At 54.4% G+C, this 20,002-nt stretch overlaps 2 protein-coding genes across 2 annotated transcripts; one reads left to right on the forward strand and one right to left on the reverse strand.

Moving 5' to 3' along the window:
* Window positions 1-16,766: 16,766 nt before the first annotated feature.
* Window positions 16,767-18,078, reverse strand: FAM229A (family with sequence similarity 229 member A). The gene is made up of 3 exons (XM_043574410.1): window positions 17,467-18,078; window positions 17,239-17,385; window positions 16,767-17,031 (listed from the first exon to the last, which is right to left on the reverse strand). Exons 1-3 carry the CDS (start codon window positions 17,601-17,603, stop codon window positions 16,929-16,931), a joined length of 387 nt encoding a protein of 128 aa, XP_043430345.1. The 5' UTR covers window positions 17,604-18,078; the 3' UTR covers window positions 16,767-16,928.
* A 102-nt stretch (window positions 18,079-18,180) lies between these two features.
* TSSK3 (testis specific serine kinase 3) lies at window positions 18,181-19,776 on the forward strand. The gene is made up of 2 exons (XM_043574409.1): window positions 18,181-18,325; window positions 19,055-19,776. The coding sequence occupies exons 1-2, from the start codon at window positions 18,181-18,183 to the stop codon at window positions 19,714-19,716; spliced, it is 807 nt and encodes a 268-aa protein (XP_043430344.1). The 3' UTR covers window positions 19,717-19,776.
* The last annotated feature ends 226 nt before the right edge of the window (window positions 19,777-20,002 follow it).

The raw sequence follows: 20,002 nt of genomic DNA on the forward strand, positions 1-20,002 counted from the left end.
AACATTCAGGGGCACATCCAGGAGGCAGCACATAGACATGCTATCGGATCATGTTTCCTGAGCCAAAGGCCAGGGCCCAAAGTCTGGCTAGTGACCTTTCAGGGACAACGGACAGAGAAGGTTTTAAGTCAGAACTGACCCCAGGAAATCTGGGCCTCTGGATGCTGTGAGATGAAGGTAAACAGAGCCAAGCAGTGCATGAGATCACCCAGGAAGTGCCCAGGCAGCGAGGAGCACTGTCGTTGGAGGGGCAGGTGATGGGGTGGGGCCCTGGGAAGGAGACTGGGAAGGAGCCAACAGAGAGGGAGAGGAAACACCCCCGAGGACAGAATCCTGGAGATCCTTGAAAAGGCAGGAATGACCACCACCAATAATACTCATAGCTGCTAGCATTGCTTACACCCCTGTTGTATGCCAAGCCCTGTGCCAACTGCTTTCCATACCTTAGCTCATGACCTGGTGAGATGTGTACCCTCATTGTTCCTGTTTACAGAGGAGGAAACCCAGGGAGGCGGGGTGTTTATGGGAGCAGCAGAGGAGGAGGTCAGAACCAGCAGAAAGTGGCTCTCAGGATCTCAGAGGAGCATGGCAGTGCTAGGTTCAGCCAGAGGCATTCATAAAAGCTTCTGATGCTTCGGGTTTGTGAGGCACAATTAGGATGTCAGCAGGGAGAGGCAAGGCAGCCACAGGCTCAGCACCCCAGGGACTCGACTCCTCAGCATCCTGGGTACCCTGGGATCTGGTTCGGTTGTCAGCGGGACCCAGGTCTGCAGCCTCCCTGCCAATCACGAGCCTTGAACCTGAGTCTGGATACTGAGGCACCTCAGGGGCGCGTCCCTAGGACCCACCATCCCACCAGTCACCAAATCACAGGGACCTGGATTCCAAAGATTCAACATTTTAGGCCGCTCAGCCCTTTTATTTCTTCCTTCCCCTCCCTCTTGCCTTGGTCTCTGTGAACGTGCGTGCACGTGTGTGCGTGCGCGTGTGTGCGTGCGCACATGCGTGCATGTGTGTGCATGCGTGCGTGCGTGTGTGGGACTGGGGTGGGGTGGTTGTGTAACACGGCCAGGGCCCAGTCACTATCGGAGCTGTCTCTCCCGGGGCTCAATTTCCCCAATAGCCATGCGGCTTGTCATTGGCTCACCTGCCTATCTCCCCCAGGCTTGATGAGGTCACCAGAAATTCAACCCGGTCGCTCTGAACTGCCCTAGCCTCTCCCTTCCCCCTTCCCTCCCCTCTTCCCAACTTTCAGTTTCTTTTCAGATCCTGGGTGCCACTGGGGAAGAGGCAGCCAAACCAGTGGAGTGTGGGTTGCTTACAACTTTCCAATCAAAATTCCCCACTCAGGGGAAGTCCTTTCAAAGGGAAACTGAAAGCCTGTCCTAGTCCAGTCCCCAGTGCCACCCCTTCCTCTCTGCACTGCTCAGACCCCTCACTTCTCCCATCCAACCTCTTCCTCCAAATGATCTGGACCCACCCTGCAGCTTTGTGACCCCAGACGAGTCCCTCCCCTCACCAGGCCTCCCAGTGCACACTCTGTAAAATGACAACCCTGGGTGTCACTTCAGGCTGTGGCCAGGGTACAGCGAGGTGTTTTTGTGTGGAGGCAGTTGTAGTGATGAAGCGTCGCGTCCTTGCGGTGTGGCTGCAGGCCCTCTCTGAGCCTCAGTGTCCTCGTCTGTAAAGCGGGGATGATAATAGCCATGTCTTGGGGTTCCTGTGAGGTAAATGAGCTACGGCCACCAAGTGAGGCCCTTAAAACCGAGCACCTGGGGCGCAGAGCACAGGGGGAGCCTCCAGCAATATTCGTAGGTGCAGTTGAGTGAAATCCTGGCCGAGGGCGTGGCACATACTTGGCATTCACCAGTGTGCCCATTCCCTGGGCCTGGGGAGAGGAGGCAGGAGTCCAAGAGCTCCCTGAGATGACCTTGTGTCCCCTCCACCAACTTTCTTCTGGGACAGGTGGTAGAGGGCTGTTCTAAGGATGCTGACTTCTGCAGAGGGAAATTTATTTGGCTCGATCAATTCCTTACATGGCAACGGAGTCTCCCCAGAACCCAGAGGATTCTCTCCCTCTCCTCTTGCACCTCAGAAGTATCCCAGTGGGACCTCCTCTTAGTGACTTTTCCCAGAAAGACATGCTAGAAAGCCCCCCTCCAATACACACTTCATCTGTCCGTCCCCTCCTAGTCCCTTTGCAAATTCTCCTTCCTTCCTGTCTGCCCAGGGAGGTCTGATATCCTGGTGAGGCTCCCCGAGTGCTCCAGGTCATGCCGCACCCCCACCCCCCCCCACCCCCCGCCGGACTTTTTCTCTGGCTCACTGAACTTCAACTCTACTGGCTTTTCAGCTCCTCAGAGTATCAAGCTTCTCTCCCCTCAGGGCCTTTGAACATGCTGTTCCCTCAGCCTAGAATGCCTCTCTCCACTTCTCTACTTCCTGAATTTTTACTCTTCTCTTAAAGCCCAGAAACCCAGATCAAACCACTCCTGAGGACTTCCATGTTCCGCAGGAGGAAGAGAGGGCTCTCCCCACCACATACCCTATGGAATAGAGCCCCTGTGGGCCGAGGGTCCCCCTACTCTGTTGCCCAAGCCAGGAACCCAGCCTCCCACCTCAGGTCATCATCCGCTCTCCTCCACCCCCACAGCTGTGGTCCTTCTCACCTGTGCCTGGGCCTACAGCATTTCATCAGCTCCTTGTTTGTGTCTCTGTCCCAAGTCCAGCCTCTCTGGCTGTTCTCTTCTGTCTCCGGGTCACTTTCCAAGAGGCTGCTCAGTAAATATTTATTGGTTGATGGAGTAGATGTGTGAAGGAAGGCACGAAGGACTGAAAGAAATGTCAAATCAAGTATGTCCCTTTGGCTTTAAACCCTTTCTGTGGCTTCCTACTGCCCTCGGGATGTCTACACCTTACACGTAAGGTCTTCGCTATCTGATGCCCATGGTGCACTCTGGACTTTCCTCCGAGCCATAACCCTGCTCTCCTTCCTGCCTTTACGCAGGCAGTCGCTCTGCTTGGATGGTCCTCCCTGCCGTGCAGCAGGGAAGCACTGGGTGGTTACAGTCACCCAGGCAAGAGCCAGTGGGGGCCTGGGCAGTGTCAGCCAACGCCAGCATTTCCAGAGCTGGGCCCGTTCTCAGTGCTAGGGCTTACGAGTGTAGCCTTGGAGTTAATGTTTGAGATGCCCATTAGAGTCCCCATGGAGACATCAGGCTAGCAGTTAATGGGTCCATGAGCCTACACTTAAGAATTTGGGGGTGTCCCAAATTTGAAGGCACACGATTCACCAGAGAGGAGTGGCTCAAGAAGACAACTCCAGAGACTCACCAACATTTAGACTCTGGGAGGGGAGCTGGCAGGGACATTCAGCTGATGGTCAGTGAGAAAGGACGAGGTCCAGGAGCAGGGGTGTCCTGAATGCTGAGGGAAACAATGGTTTCCAAAAGCAGTGAGTGACCCCCCATGTCAAATGCTGCTAGAGGGTGGAGGAAGATAGAGGGAGAGAGGTATGGGTGGCGTTCAGGGGGCAAAAGGGCGGGACTTAGGGAAGGACTAAGAATTGAGAGAGTGAGCCCCTGAGGAGGAAGGACGGAGCATGGCCCTGAAGGTCCAGCTTGGACAAATGAGGGGAAGGAGGTGCCAAGCGGTCCATGGAAGCTTAGAGGAGGAGCAGTGGGTACGCTTGGGAACAGAGAGGTCAGTTTGGGACAGGTTGAGGCGAGGTGACTTTGGGATGTCATTAGGATCCATGGGTCTAGACAGAAATGTGTGTGTGTGTGTGTGTGTGGGTGGGTGGGTGGGTGAGAGAGAGAGAGAGAGAGAGAGAGAGAGAGAAAGAGAAAGAGAGAGAAAGTCTATATGCTGATGACTGAAATCTCTGTCTCTAGCCTAGATCTCTCCAGAACTCCAGCTACCCCTGGAGATCAACCTGGATGACCCACAAGGACATACAAAACAGGAAAACAGACTCTGGTAGTGTAGATGGGATAGAGTTGTTGGTGAGAAAACCAGGAAGAGACTGATCCAGATGAAAGTGATAGTGGCCGGAACTAGGTGAGGCCAGAGGGCAGGAGGAGAAGACAATATCCAGAGACAGTCAGGGAGCAGGGAGCACTAGAGACCGGGACTGGGTCCCATGTGGAGGGAGAGGGGCTGGAGGAGGAAGGGAGATGGTTCTAGGAGCCTGCTCCTTTGGGGAGCTAGAGTGGGGCTGCCCTGTAGTTACCTGTTTACATGACTGAGGCCCCCACCAAGGGCATGGGATGGGCCATATGTGGGTCTCATGGGGTTGGGAAGGGAGCTGCTGTTGACCGTGAGTGGATGAGTTAGGATAGCAGCCCAAAGACTCCCTCCTCCAGCCATCAGCACCCTCTGAGGCCGGGCAGGATCCACTCTTGGCCTCAGTCTCAGGTAGGAGCCAGGAGAGTGTGTGAGGGGAAGCACAGGGACAGGTGCCCTGAGGCCTTGGACCTAGTTGAGGGTCAGAGACTACTCATTCACCAGAGACTACTCATTCTCACTACCCTGAGACTCAGGGAGGGGGGGTCTAGACCTGGAGATGCCATGAGGCAACCATGTCCCTCCTTTGCTTTAAACCTGTCCTTGGCTCTCAACCTCCTCCTGGAGAATGTCCAACCCCTTTGTCTTGGCGTTCAAGGTCTTTGACGCTCCAGGCCCAGTTAGCCTCATTTTAGGCTGAGCCCACCGGCTGCCAGTCTCACAGTTCCCTCAGCAGGATGACCATTTCAGTCTGTATATGAAGGAAACTTCCTCTGTGCTGCCCACTCTGCCTGGAGTGCTGTTCCCTGTGTGTGCCTACCCAGTGCCTGCCTACCTGTAAGATTTAGCTCGAGGAAGCCATCCTGAAGTCTTTCCCGATCCATCGGAGGACTCACTGTGCCCCAGACAAACTAATATCACTCTCCTGCAGCACTTTACTGAGCTGGCATATGTGTCTGTCTTTCTCTAGCTATGGCACTGTGAGAGTCTGGACAACAGGAGCCAGGTCTGGTTCATCTAGTCTGTGCCACGGAGGGGGCTCGGGGGGGATCTGGGGGCAGGGGAAGGGTCAGGAGTGACCGCAGAGGCCCTCCCAGCCCTGTGGGTTCAGTCTAATTCAGTGTGTGTGGGTGGGGAGAACTGAAATGATCATGCCCAAAGTAGAGAGAGCCAGAGAGAGGTGAAAACTGCTTTATTTGGGCAGTGAGGGGCAGAAACATGGAGATCCCAGGGGAGAAGGCAAACGTAGAGAAACTTCACGCACAGAGAGGGACATGGGACTGTGCATTGTTCCCAGGACATCTTCCTGCTCATCGTGGCTCGGCACCAGTCAGCCTTGGGACAATCATGTGATGAACCTGAAGCCTGTCTCCCCAGATCCCTGGAAAACAGACATCCGTGACACTCCTCTGGGGCCCCGGGGCACAGGGTGCGTACCTGGCCACTCCACACTGCCTGGTGTCACACGCAGCTCTGCCACCAACTCTCTGGGTGTCCTTGGGCAAGTCACGTGACGGCTCTGAGCCTCAGTCTCCTCCTCTGAGGATAATGGAAATAATAATGGTATCCGCCTTGTAGGTTTGTGAAAAGCCTTAAAAAAGAAAGCTCACGCCAAGTTTCAGCATAGTACCTGGCAGAGAGTAAATGAGCAATACGGATTTGTTGTTACGATTATTACTATTTTGACAAGAGATCTGGGTTCTGGTCCCAGTTCTGCCCCGTTTTCCTCTCTGGGCCTGCCGGAATTTCCGTCTGTAAAATGGGGTGTTGGAGGACTCAGTGAGAAAAATGGCTGTGGCAGAGGCTTCTGAGATGAGTTATCACTCGGCCCCTCTGAGGTTCGCCTCCCTGGGCTGCAGGAGGGTATTATTCCCACTGTGTTAGGTCTTTACTGGGTTCTCTGTCCAGGCAGGACTCCCCTGCCTGCAAGGCAGAATGAGAGGAAGGGCCGGGGCTCCCTTGGCAGGACTGTGGTTAGATAGCATGAGGGACTTCCTGCCGGGTTACAGGATGCTACTCTGGGAAGGAGCCAGAGGCTGTGGGACTCAGGCGGCCACGGGGAGGGCCTGCTTCCACGGGGAATGGCCAGGCCAGGCTAGTTAGGTCAGAGTCCAGGGGGTGAATCAGATCGGCAGTGACCTCACTTCCAGAGACCCTGGAGGGCCGCTGTTTAAACCTGCCCTTCGATTCCCAAGATCACGGAGACAGCAAAGAGAAACAGAGACACAGCAAACAGGGAGACTCCAGGGCAGACAGCCAGAGGCAAGGGGCCACCCACTGAACGTAGGCTGTTCCCTCTGCTCAGAACACTCTTCCCAGGGTCTGGAGTGGCTGACCCTCATCCTTTACACCTTGATTGAGAGTTACCTTCTCAGACCAACCCATGCATTCATTCAACATTTACCGAGCCCCCCAAAAAACAAAACAAAAATAAAAACAAAAAACCATTTACTGAGCCCCAATTATGAGTCAGGCACTGTTCTAGATAAGACAAAGTCCCTGCTCATTCCATATAAAGCAGCTGGCCCAGCTTGTTCTTCTCAAGCACAGCACACTGTTTATCTCTGACTTCTTTTTATTGTCGGTCTGTCTAACCAGAATGTAAACCCCATGAGGGCAGGGACTTCAGTAGTTCCTTTTACCCGATGACTCGGAATATAAACCTGGCACAAACTAAAATAGGCCCTTGATAAGTATTTGTTGAATAAATGAATGGACATAGAGATCAGAGATGGGTACCCAGAGAAACGGAACCACGCTCAGCGGTGGACACAGATATTCAGAGATGCGCATCATAGGATGACTGCCAGGATGGTGCCTTCAAGGCAACCAGAGCTTTCCTTTCTCTTAGGTTGCTAGGCAGGAGACTTGTTTGGAATGCTGTTTTACCTTTATTATTATTACTATTGTTTTCAAGTAGTGTCTATGCCTAACGTGGGAGTCCAATTCATGAGCTCGAGATCAAGAGTTGCATACTCTGCTGACTGAGCCAGTCAGGTGCCCCTCGGTGTATTTTACCCTTTTTTAAATTAATTTATTTTGAGCGGTGCCTGGGTGGCTCAGTTGGTTAAGTGCCCGACTCCGACTCCGGCTCAGGTCATAAACCCGCTGTTCTGAGTTCGAGCCCCACATCGGGCTAGCTGCAGTCAGCACAGAGCCTGCTTTGGATCCTCTGTGCCGCCTCTCTCTCTGTCCCTCCCTTACTCATGCTCCCTCTCTCTCAAAAACAAATAAACATTAAAAAAATTAAGTTTATTTATTTTGAGAGAGAGAAAGTGAGCAGGTGAAGGGCAGAGAGAGAGAGAGAGAGAGAGAGGGAGAGAGAAACTCCAACTGGCTCCACGCTGTCAGTGCAGAGACGGACACAGGGTTCGATCTCACTGAACATAGAGATCATGACTGGAGCAGAAATCAAGAGACCCACGCGCAACCGACAGAGCCACGCAGGCGCCCCTGCCTATTTTACATTTTTAGGTGCCTTTTGATGAACAGAAATTTTAATAGTCAAATCCATCAACCTTTTAGATTCTGTATATATATATATTTTTTTTACATAAATACATATATAAGTAAATATATATATATGTATATATATATATTTAAGTAACCTCTATACCCAGTGTGGGGCTGGAACCCAGAGATCAAGAGTCACACACTCCAGTGACTGAGCCAGCCAGGGGCCCCAGATCCGTCAATCTTTTAAAAATAACTGTTTGTGGTAGAGAAAGGAACGGATGGGTAACCCCGCAGAGTCCCACAGCCGCCCTAGGGGACCTTCGCATCGTGGCTCAACCCCTCCAGGTCCTGGAGCCTGGGAGGGAGCCGCTGCTGGGGACCCACTAGGTGCTCACACCTTGCTCTTCCCCCACCTCACCGCTAGGCCCCGCCTCTGGAACCGCTTTCCCCAGGGGTCCCGCCCCTATCGGCCGCGCCCTCTCTTGGCCCCGCCCCTCACCGGCTCTCACGGGCGCAGGGGAACTAGATGTCTCTTCCTCTTGCCCAGAAATTGATAGTTAATATTCTGCCATCGGTGCTTCCATCTGGAGGGAGGGAAAATTGGACAGACAGGATAGGGGCAAGGCTCCGCCTCCCTCCGGGTCTACACCCATTCCGCATAGCCCCGCCCCTTCCCCCGGCTCTCAGCAGCCTCAGGCCCCGCCCTTCCGACTCAGTGCCGCCCCCTCCTCCCGCTCCCAGGCACCGTCAAGCCCAGCCTATCCAACCCCTGACAGGCCCTGGGCCCTGGGGATCCGCTCCTTCGCTCAGGCCCCACCTCCCACCCGCCCCCCGCCCCCCGCCCCCGCCCCATCCCTCCAGGGCCTCGGCCCCGCCCCGCGCGCTCACGTGAGGCGCGGGCGCGCGCTGTAGCAGCTGGGCCAGCGCGCCGAGGGTACGTCTGCCAGGCCGGTGGCCCCCGGCAGCAGCAGCAGGTTCCGCGCTGGCCAGCGCCAGGCGGCGCCCGGCGGGCGGCGACGCTGCGGGCTCAGCCAGTAGTCGCCCAGGCTGCGGCGGGAGGCAGGCGCCGGCAAGGCCGGGCCCCGGCAGCCCCAGAAACACAACTCCTGGTCCAGGCGGTGCGGGGGCGTGGCCCGGGGCCGTCTGCGGGGGGAAACGGGGCAGCAGTCACCCCAGAGCACTACGGGCGAGGAGAAGGGAGCCGCCTCGGATCAGACGCGGCGGGGCGTGGGTCAGGGTCACTCTTGGTCGACACTTTAGAGGGACGGGGAAGGACATTGGAGGGGTTGCATGGGGGCACTCAGGCCTGGACGCCTCCTCCCCCGGCTGCGGGACCAGACCCCTTTATCCCGCCAGCGCCCTCCCCGGGGCCCCCTCACCGGGACAGAAGAAAATTCACTACGAAGTAGGCAGTCTCGGTGAATAGCATGGCGTCCAGCCCGCCTGGCCCTGCTTCGGCCTCTTAAATACCTGCCGGGGGTGGAGGGGGAGGCCTGAAAGCCCATAGTCCCCCCGGGACGGCTGTTTTTAGCAGGAGGCGTCAGCTGGCAGAGCAGGGTGGGGGCAGCACCAGCCCCCTCGGGCGGGTGGGGTCTGGTCTATGGTCTGACTTCACCAGCTGCTTTGGTGGGAGGGGGCCAGGCACCAGATACCCAGGATCTCCCGAGACTCTCCTCCCCACCCCATCCCCCCCAGGACCGAGGACAGAAGGGCAGAAGCAGCAAGAGGGGGCGGATGGCAGTAAGGTCAGCTGCCAGCTAAACTGTGCCCATGCCACCCAGGCAGACCCCTGATGGCATGCTCAGGCAGAACCCGCACCTCAAAACGTGGCCCTGCTCCCAGGCTTGAGTCCTCTACCTCTGCCTCCCATGACCCTTATGAGAGCCTTTTCCCTTGCTCCAGGGCACTTTCAAATATCAGAGGCAGAAGCCTCCTCAACCAACACTAGTTCAGGGTTCTTATCTGGAGACATTCTATGAATGAACTTCTGGGGATCCAGGACCCCCTAAACTGTCTCAAAGTTCCAAATACACATATATTTCTGGGAAGAATTTAGAAAGGATCTGTGACAGCATCTCCCCCCCCCCCACCCCCCGCCTCCCCCCAAAAAGTTAAAAGCTCTCGATCTGGTCTAACACACTCTTTTTGGGAGGGGAAACTGAGGTTCAGAGGGTGGCAGAAAAAAAGCCAAAAGAAAAACCCAGGCCTCATACTACTCTGCCTGCCCCTCCAAAGGGTGAGGCAGCTCCTCTGTGCCCTTGTTCTGGTCAGAGCATGGGGTTCAGGGCTCAGAGCCCAGGCTGGGCCCTGCTCCCCGACCCCCTGGGGATCCTGAGGAACGTGCTGGCCCAGCTCCCTTTCCCACACTGCCAGTTTGGGCTATTTCCCCCCCAGTGACTCACACTGGCTGCTGGGGAGAGTGGGCAGCTGTTCCGAGCCCCCAGGGCCCAGTACAGGCCCTGACTTGCCCCCCAACTGTGCAGCCATATTTGGGGATTTTTCCTCCCTTAGGGAATCTTCCCTGCCTTTATCCCTTCCTCTTTTCTCCATCTCCAACCTCTCCCTCCCTGATGGCTCCTTCCCAGCAGCAAACAAACAGGCTCTAGTCTTTCCTATCTTTGAAAAAGAAGAAAGCCCTCCTTCAACCCCATGTCCTTCTCCAGCGCCCCTTCACAGCCAACATTCTTGAAAGAGTTGTGTACACACGCTGTTTCCACTTCCTCACTCAGCCCCTGCAATCTGGCTTCCTCCCCCACCATTCCCCAGGAACGCTCGCTCGTCAAGGTCACCACTGACTTTCTTGTTGCTAAATTCGAGGGATGCTCGTGAGTCTTTATCTGACTTGACCCTTTAGCAGTGGCTGACTTCAATACAAATACTCCCTCCTACTTGAAATACTTTCGTGTTCTTGTTTTTCTGGACACTGTGCACTCTTGATTTTCTTGCCGTCTTACTGGTTGCTGCCACATGGCAAATTTCTCATCCTTTGCTTACTGCCTAATCAGGTCCCAAGGGGATCTCATTGGTTCCCATGCCTTGGGTGTCCACCCATGTCAGAGACTCACTTCTCTCTTTCAGCTCTGATCTGTCTTCTCGGCCCTACACCTGTCTCCTGGACATCCCTTCCCTCTCCCCCTCCCCCTCCCCCCAGGTGCCCCACCTCGCAGGAAACATGCCCCATACCTGCCTTCCCTCCTATGTTCCTTAGCTTGGCCATTTTCTTGGTCGCCAGGACCAAAAATCTGGGGCTTTTTTTCTAGGCTCTTCTCTCTTTCATATTTAAGCAGCTATGAAATCCTGTCCTCTCCAGAACATTTTATTTTATGTTCAAGCTTATGTATTTATTTTGAGAAAGGAGAGAATCTTGAGCAGGCTGTCAGTGCAGACCCTGATGGGCTCGAACTCACAAACTGTGAGATCATGACCTGAGCTGAAGTCAAGAGTCAGGTGCCTAATGACTGAGCCCCCCGGGGGCCCTCGCATTTAAAAAATCCCATTGCTTCTATTTCCATTGCTAATGAATGCCTGGTCCAACACCGTTGCCTTTCACCTGGGAGGACACGGCAGCCTCCTGACTCGTCTCCCTGTTGCTACTCTCTATCCCTTTATGTGGCCTGTTCCCCACAAAGCAGCCAGCGTTGTATTTCCAAAACATGAGTACGTCCCTCTGGACAGTGTCTTCAGCACCAAGCTCACCCTTGGCATGCACCAATCACAGTGCCAAGGACATTTCCCACCTCCATGTCCTTGCCTGGGTAACTGCTGCTCATCTGAGATTCACTGGGGGAACCATTCTGGGTCTCCTAGCTGGTTCTGTTCCTTCTCCGTACAGCACTGGGGCCTCTCCCCTATGGACTTACCGAGCATTCACTAGCTAGTCTAATCTGCAGACATCCTACAAACTCCTGAGCCTGGCCATTCTAGGCCCCTGGGATGTCAGGATGAACACGACACCGCCCCTGCCCTCAGTGAGTCCACAGTGTGATGGGGGAAAACAGACATTCGTCAGGCATCAAGGAACAGATAAGCAGGTGCTATGAGAGGAGAAGGACAGGTGGTCAGAGGAGGCTTCCTTGAGAAGTGACAATTGGCGGATGTCTGAAGGGTAAGTGGGGTTGGGAGGGAGGCTATTCCAGGCAGAAGGAACAGCGTGCTGAAAGGTGGGAAGAACGTTATGTGAATTGCTGAGGCGTGTCTAGTGCTTTCCATGTGCCTTCGTCCGTCCTTTTCTCTCGAAGACCAGATCGAGGCCCAAGAGGTAGAAGGCTGCTGAGAAGGCCTCGGAGGAGGCAGAGGGGAGGAGAAAGGGGAAGTTGGGTCAGAGCCCGGATGTGATGGGGTTTCAGGAAAGTGGCATCTGGGGTTTCCTCAGAGTCTGGAAATTCCACTGTCTCTGCTCCACCTTGAGACCCCCCAATGCTGAGGTGCTCGGACGCAGGGGCCCAGTCCTCGGAAATCCTCTCTAGGCTCTCTAGGGGCTGTGCTTCTATATCTGAAGTGCCACATCCATTAATGGGTACCTGAGACTCAACAGCCCCTAATGTCAGGGTGCACCAACCACGAGCTGGCCGAATGCCCATTACCTGCGTGATCCCATGCAGTCCTCACAGTAACCCTTGGAGGCACATAACTCCTTCATCCCCCTTGTACAATGAGACTTCCAGAGCTTAAGGAACTTGCTCAAATTCCCACAGCTAACAGAGGCAGAATGAGGATTTGAACCAAAGTTTGACTGACATCAGACACTGCTTTTAACTCTGTGCTATATTAAGCCTGTCGACCCCCTGGTTGATCGGCTCAGTAAGGGGAGGAGGCTTTGTGGGGTATTTGCTTGTGGTTGGGGTGGCTGCCCCCCTCCCCCCCATATCAAGCAACGGGAAATGGTAGTACTGACGTCAATTGTTGCCATGACGATACAGCAACCTTTTCCCTGCCATCTCCATGGTAACCTGGGGGTCCATCTGTACTTCGCCCCCTCCTTCTAAAAGGGGTTCCTTTAGGGAGGGGCTAGCTAATAGGGCGCCTGAGAGGCGAGTCAGGGGAAGCAGTGATTCGAGCATGCCCCTTTCCCCAGATGCCTCCCTATTCCTTGGGCCCAGAGAATAAAGTTGGAATCTCTCGGGGTCCTGCTTTGGGGTCTAGGGACGGCTTTACCCTCGAGGGTGAAGGAGGCAGCTCTCCCTTTTCCACCTGGGGATTCCCCTGGAAATGTCCCCCGACCAAGTTCCTAAGTTCATGAGCAGAACTGCTGGGAAGTTGGCAGAGGAAAGCGAAAAGGGATTCCCCAGTCCTCTCCAAGGCTGGACATGGCCCAGCCCCTGGGGACATGACTGGCTTGGCTCTCTGCTGCCCCTTGGAGCCAGAGGTAGGGGCAGCAGCAGCAGCAGCAGCAGCAGCCTCTCTTGCTCAAGTGCTACCTGTGCCAGAGGTTCCTGCCTGGTGCTGTACATGCGTGAAACCTTCCAGCAGGTGTCACCCCATTTTACAGATTTGGAAATGGAGACTCTGAAAGGCTAAGTAACTAGCCTAAGTTTGCACAGCTAGTAAATGGCAGAGCCAAGACTCAACTCTAAGACTAGAATTTAGGCCAGTGGCTTTTCTGGAGGCGGCGGGGTGGGAGGCGGGGCAGGGAGGTCAGGGAGGAAGAAACAGAGAACAGGATGGAAAAGAAGAGAAATAGGAGAGGGAAGTGACTCAGGATGGAACCTGTCATGCTCCCTTGTCAGCTACAGAAAAAAAGCTCAAATTCAAGGCCTCCTTGATCCAGCTTGTCTTCTGTTAACTCATCACTGGATCCCCTGAATTCTGAACTCTGCAAGGGCCAGGAATCTGTCAGAATCAAGCCTGGTTCTTAGCACCTGGTGTAGCCCAGAGAGGTAGGTGTTGCTAGAAGCTGACTGAACTGACTTCCTGGAACTCACTGTCTGCTTTCCTGCCTCCAGGCCTTTCCCAGAGAAGTTCCCTCCACCGAGTGGAGCTAACCAGCCCCAGGGTCTGGCCCATCTGCAAGGTATGTGTTTGAAATCTTTGCATCACTCATATATGAGGGGTGGCTGGCAGCAAATCTTTTTTATTTTTATTTATTTTTATTTTTTTAACATTTATTTATTTTTGAGACAGAGAGAGACAGAGCATGAACGGGGGAGGGCCAGAGAGAGAGGGAGACACAGAATTTGAAACAGGCTCCAGGCTCTGAGCAGTCAGCACAGAGCCCGATGCGGGGCTCGAACCCACGGACAGTGAGATCGTGACCTGAACCACCCAGGCGCCCCAGCAAATCTTTTTTAAAGGAAAGGAGGATCGAGAAGACGGGAGAAGGGAAAATAGGAAGGATTTAGCGTCTTGGGGCTGGCAAAATCCATAGAGATCCGTTGGTGCCTTTTTGGTAAAATTAAAGTTTATTTATTTATTTAAATAATCTCGACACTCAGCGTGGGGCTTGAACTTACAACCCCAAGATCAAGAGTGACCGAGCCAGCCAGGCACTCCCCACCCGCTTTCTTTCTTTCTTTCTTTTTTTTTTTTTTAAGCCAGTGAAGAAGGGACTTGCCTGAGTGAGGCTTTCCACCTGCTAGGCTATGTGAGTTCCAAAAGGGCCAGTATCTGTGTCCTTCAAGTTCACTCTGAATCCCCAGTGCCCTGCACAGGCCTGGCTGGTAGATTTGTATTGGCCGAGTGAGGGGCAGGGCCTGAGCTAGAACCCGGTGGCCTGACTCCTGGTCACACTGTCCAAGGCTCCTCAACGCCACAGAACGGAGTTGTCACCCTGGCTCCCGCCACTCTCTATCTCTTCTTTTCAGGCTTCTTTTCCTCCAGGTATACCTGATCTTTGCATAAGCTCTCTCTGCTCCTGGCATTTTTCTCCATCTCTGCCCATTATTTTCTGGTGATGCTCTCAGTCACCTGGCCGGCCATGCTTCTAACTCCAGGGTAGGCTCATGGCTGGCCCAGCTCATCAGTTATAATCTCCCATTTCCCTGATAATGGTAACTGGCCAAAGGAGTGTGCATGTGATTTAAGAAGGGCCAGTCACTGCCCTTCCCAAGGTCAGGTAAACTGAGACTGGGAGAAAGCACTCTCCCTTCCAATTGCAGATTTCCAAACAGCAGCAGCCATGTTTCCTGCCCAGAGGAGATAATCAGGGATTAGAGAGGAACAAAAGGGGGCAGTCCTAGTGGGCCCAGCCAACATCCTGGTTCCTACAGTTCTTCCTTTAAGCTTAGGTATGTGGAAAGCTTATATCCTTCCCCAGCCACTTGAAACAATCCATTCCTTTTTGGCATAAGTTAACTTTAGTTGCCTGCAAAGGAGAGACCTTATCAATACAGAGGCCAATAATTTTTTTCTCTCTAAACTTACAGTGGCCTCCTAAGGAGGAGGCGTACTGTTTCCAGGGAAGAAGGCCCTTTTTCTGCAGAGCCGCAGCCCGGGTTGTTAGGCTGAGTAGGGCCTGCCTGGAGTTTGTTGGGGATGGAAACAGCTGGATTACTCCACTTAATGGAGAGTATTGAGAGCCCTGGGGGCTCTCTAGGAATTTAGGGTGGAGGAGAAGAGGAATAAAGGGGAGAGTGAAACCAGCACTGTGGCCTGAAGCCAAGGATTCTCCTGGTGGGTGAAAGAGAAAGAGAGGCATGGAAGGGCTTTTAAGAACTAGGGTGTTTGAAGGACCAGGCAGTGGATGGTCAAGTCTAAAGTCCTCACTTCGAAGTAGACCCTTTCTTGGCAAACATTCTCTCCTCCTTATTACTATTATTTTTTCTAATGTATATCTTTTTTAGGGGCACCTGGGTGGCTCAGTCCGTTAAGCATCCCGACTTTGGCTCAGGTCATGATCTCATCATGGTTCATGGTTTCGAACTCCGCATCGGGTTCTGTGCTGGTTGGTGCAGAGCCTGTTTGGGATTCTCTCTCTCCCGCTCTCTCTCTGTTCCATCTGTGCTCTCTCTCTCTCAAAATAAATTAAATTTCAAAAAATAATAATGTATTTACATTTTTTTTAAGTTTTAATTTAAATTCCAGTTAGTTAACCTACAGTGTACTTAGTTTCAGGTGTGTAATATACTGACATCCTGTTCTCTTGTAATAAGTCTCCTACATTTGGGACTGCCTGGGAGAGAAATTGTGTGGAGATCGGCAATGGTGGTCCTTTTGGGTGACTGTGGAATTCTGAAGTACTCTAGGGAGGACTGAGACTTCTACCCCATGTGGAGTAGGGGTGTTAAGTCATTTGTACTTTGATTTCAGGGGGCAGGAGACTGAACCTGACTTTTGGGTTACGTATATTTCTTCCAATATTAAAATAATCCAGGCTCATTAAAACAAAATTGGAAAGTGGAAAATACTTGTTCAGTTCAATGTCACACTTCCAGGCAGCCTTGGGTCATGGACCCCCTCTTCCCCCCACCCTCCCCATGGATGTAAATTTTAGAGTATTAAGTCAGAGGATACTGAGGAGTGTGCTAGCCTATCCACCTATCATCTGGGGGAACCCTGGGAAAGTCTCTCAAGGCTCAGTTCCCTCACCTATAAAATAGAAATGAGAAATCAAAGTCTTTCTTAAAAAAAAAAAAATTGCTGTGGTTCCTAGAGTTCTTCTTTTTTAAATGTTTATTTATTTTTGAGAGACACACAGAGCACAAGCAGGGGAGGGGCAGAGAGAGAGAAGGAGACACAGAATCCGAAGCAGGCTCCAAGCTGTCAGCACAGCCTGATGTGAGTCTAGAACCCGCAAGCTATGGGATCGTGACCTGAGCCAAAGTCCGATGCTCAACGGACTGAGCCACCCAGGCTCCCAGAAATCAAAGTCTTTCAAACGATTTCTTTCCCTATCTTTTTCTGGTCCCACCTCTCCTAGGAGAAATCAAAGCTCTAGATGGCCTAGGAGGCCCCTAATCCCTCCAACAAAGCCAGAGGTGCCCAGGGTCACAGAACAGCAGGTAGCAAAATCTAATTCCATCTTGGGAGAATTAAATGGGCCTAGTGTGGGCGGCCATTCTCTTTATTCTAAGTTGTCTGTCCAACCTCTCCAGTCCAGAGCTTCTCGGGACCCCCAGAACGCAGCACAGCTATGCCAATTTCAATGGAGAACCAAGGAGAGGGATGAGAAGGACGACGGCAGGGGGTAAGGTTGCCCGGGAAGGGGTCAGGACCAGTAAGAAATGGGGGAAAGGCTTGGCGCGGACTGGGAGGGCGGACCTCTACGGCTAGGTCAAAGGGAGGAGACAGCCGAAAGGAAGGTGCCATTGGATGGGGCAGAGCAATTTGCGGGCCGATCGACGGGATAGACATACACGGCCAGCCTGGAGTGGAAAGAACAGTTTATGCTGTGCTTTATTAAAATGTGCATCATTCTTTTATTTTAAAATGTGCATCATTGTCTCGTGCTCGGCGCGCGCGACCTCAGCGCGGTGGCCCGCGGCGGGCCTCGTCCCGCCCGGCTCCCGGGGAGCCGCCGTGCGCAGGCGCCCTCAGGTGGCGCGGGCCCGGGGGCTCCCGCCCATGGCCAGGTAGACGTCGATGGGCACGTGCAACAGTGTCAGGCAGTGGCAGCCCGGGCAGCGTCGAAGCGGCCTGGGGAAAGCGGAACCCGGCCGATGCTGCTGGGAACGCGCCCAGGGAGTGCACCCGGGCCCCGCCGAAGGGGTTCCGGCGAGGCTGCGGGGCCCCGACGCGGGGGCGGGGACCTGGGGAGGGAAAGTGGATTCGGGCCGCCGGGAGCTTCGCGCGGCGGAGAGGGCGGGGGCGGCGGAGGGGGTCGCGGGAAGGCGCCGGTCTCACCTGACCGGGTTGTGCTCCGTGGCTACCGGCTCCGGGCTGTCCTGGGACTCGGGGGCAGCGGCAAGGCCAGGGGAGTCTCCGGCCTCAATGGGGAATCTCCGACCCTGCGAGGGCTCCTGGGCACTCATGTCCAGGCCCCGGGGCGCTCTGCGCGGGCAGTGGCGGTCAGGCCGCTCCCGGGCCCCCGGGCGCCCCCTGCCCGCGCCCGCCCCCTGGGCCGTTGCTCACCTGCCGGAGGCCGAGGCCGGTCCCAGGCTGGAAGCAGCTGCCCGACCCCTGGCCGCGGGAGGACGCTCCGGTCCAGGCGGAGCCCGGCAGGTGTCTGCGGCGCGCCACGGCCCGGGCGTCGAGGGGGCGGGCTGCATTGTGATCCGGGCCGCGGCGCGCTGACCTCACAGAGCCCGTTCCTCCCGTCGGGAACCTCCAGCCTTCTTGGGCTGCCCGGCACTCCGCGCCGCAGCGAGCCCGGGCTGGAGGGCCTTTGCCATGGCGCCTCGGCACTGGGTCGGGCAGGTTCCCCGCAGTCCGATCCGGGCGCAGGAGGCGGCGGCAAGCAGCCACGAGGCGGCGTCCAGGAAAAGGAGCCCGTCATCCCTGGAGACGCGCAGACGTCCCGGGGCGCCCCCGGGGGCGCAGCAGGGACTTAGCCCATACTGGATTTGGTGGTGGTGATGGTGAGGACAGGTAAGGGCTCTGCCCATTTTGGCCAAAGGGTCACACAGCATTTACATCACAATTGGGCCGGAGTTTTAAAATGTCTGGTCCTCTCCCTCCCCACCACCCGTGGCTGCTGTGCCCAGACGGAGAATGTTCTAGCGTGGGGACGGCTGCGGATGAAGTCCTTGGGGGGAAAAGGAGCAGGCCAAGGGCGATGGTGGAGTAGAGCTGCCTCACAGAGGCAGCATGAGCTGAGAGGGTGACAGGAAGGAGGCGCTAGACAGCATGGAGGACTTTCTGCTCTCCAATGGGTACCAGCTGGGCAAGACCATTGGGGAAGGGACCTACTCAAAAGTCAAAGAAGCATTTTCCAAAAAACACCAAACAAAAGTGGCAATTAAAATTATAGACAAGATGGGAGGGCCGGAAGGTGAGCTGGGGCCCCTTTGGAGAAAGGGAGGGCTGGTTGAGGTGGGTGGACACTTCCACCAGTGGGAAGGAACATCCCCACCTCCCCTTTAGTCTGCAATCAAGGAATCCCAAGAGTTTGTGGCTCTGGTGGAGGTCAGCGGGGAACAAAAGGATGCTGTGAGTCCAGGAACATCACACCCTCCAAAACCCAAAATTTAAGTGGCAGTTAGTGAAGGGTCCTTAGAACCAGAAGCCCAGCCTGCCGGCCTTCCCTGTTCTAGGAGGGGGACAGAGACAGGCAGAGAGACCATGGCCTGGGCTGGTGGAGGGCAGGAGCTGTTGCCAATGCGGTTAGGGATGGGAAAAAGGAAGACCGGGCTCATGGGAAGAAGCGTGGGTCAGGAGGCAGGGGTGTGAGGAGATGGCAAATCAGGCCTCATAACTGAGATTCAGTGGTTTTTTTCTAAAAATCCCCAAAGCACTTTGATATCCATGGTCTCACAGGTGGCTTACAACAGTCCTTGAGGATGGCCTGGAGTAGTTCCTTTGAATAATATATTAACTACAAAAATAATAGCAGTGAACATTCTTTGCAACGTCCAAGTTGCTAGACATTTAAGACTGTTAATGGGAACCAAGGCACAAGACCCAGACATGCTGGGCGGAGAAACTGGAAGGAGGGGACAGGAGTGAAGGGTTATGCCCTCCTGGACTTGAGATCCCATCTCTTTTCTCTTTGTTTCCTCAGAATTTATCCAGAGATTCCTGCCTCGGGAGCTCCAGATTGTCCGTACCCTGGACCACAAGAACATCATTCAGGTGTATGAGATGCTGGAGTCTGCTGATGGGAAAATCTACCTGGTGATGGAGCTGGCTGAAGGCGGGGACGTCTTTGACTGTGTGCTGAACGGGGGGCCACTTCCCGAGAGCCAGGCCAAGGCCCTCTTCCGTCAAATGGTCGAGGCCATCCGCTACTGCCACGGCTGTGGTGTGGCCCACCGGGACCTCAAGTGTGAGAACGCCTTGTTGCAGGGCTTCAACCTGAAGCTGACTGACTTTGGCTTCGCTAAGGTGTTGCCCAAGTCACGTCGAGAGCTGAGCCAGACGTTCTGCGGCAGCACAGCCTACGCCGCCCCCGAGGTGCTGCAGGGTATTCCTCATGATAGCAAGAAGGGCGACGTCTGGAGTATGGGCGTGGTCCTGTACGTCATGCTCTGTGCCAGCCTACCTTTTGACGACACAGACATCCCCAAGATGCTGTGGCAGCAGCAGAAGGGGGTGTCTTTCCCCACTCATCTGGGCATCTCAGCCGAATGCCAGGACCTGCTCAAGCGGCTCCTGGAACCAGACATGATCCTCCGGCCTTCAATCGAAGAAGTTAGTTGGCATCCATGGCTAGCAAGCACTTGATAAAAGCAATGGCAAGTCCTCCCCAATAAAGCAGGGGGAGAAAGCAAACCCAAAAACATGCTTCTAAAATGGTGATATATATTTTACACTTTAAGTTTACTTGTGTCCTAAAACTAACCTACACCTTCCCTGGCCTTCTCTCTCTCTTTCCCTTGAAATATCTTCGTGGAACCACAGGGTCTCATTCAGACTTCCCTTTTATTACAGCTAACAAGTGATTTGCACACAGGCGTTTTAACTAAAGTTAATTAAAGACAGACCCCAGAATCATACATGTACAGGGGGA

This window comes from Prionailurus bengalensis, chromosome C1 (assembly GCF_016509475.1).
Source record: "Prionailurus bengalensis isolate Pbe53 chromosome C1, Fcat_Pben_1.1_paternal_pri, whole genome shotgun sequence".
Classification (NCBI taxonomy): Eukaryota; Metazoa; Chordata; class Mammalia; order Carnivora; family Felidae; genus Prionailurus; species Prionailurus bengalensis.

Excerpts from the sequence above, each read along its gene's own strand:
- FAM229A (XM_043574410.1), bottom strand. The coding sequence starts at position 17,603 with ATGCAGCCCGCCCCCTCGACGCCCGGGCCGTGGCGCGCCGCAGACACC. Across the intron at positions 17,386-17,466 it reads CCGGCCTCGGCCTCCGGCAG|AGCGCCCCGGGGCCTGGACA; the intron begins GTGAGCAACGGC and ends CTGCCCGCGCAG. Across the intron at positions 17,032-17,238 it reads ACGGAGCACAACCCGGTCAG|GCCGCTTCGACGCTGCCCGG; the intron begins GTGAGACCGGCG and ends CGCTTTCCCCAG.
- TSSK3 (XM_043574409.1), top strand. The coding sequence starts at position 18,181 with ATGGAGGACTTTCTGCTCTCCAATGGGTACCAGCTGGGCAAGACCATT. Across the intron at positions 18,326-19,054 it reads CAAGATGGGAGGGCCGGAAG|AATTTATCCAGAGATTCCTG; the intron begins GTGAGCTGGGGC and ends TTGTTTCCTCAG.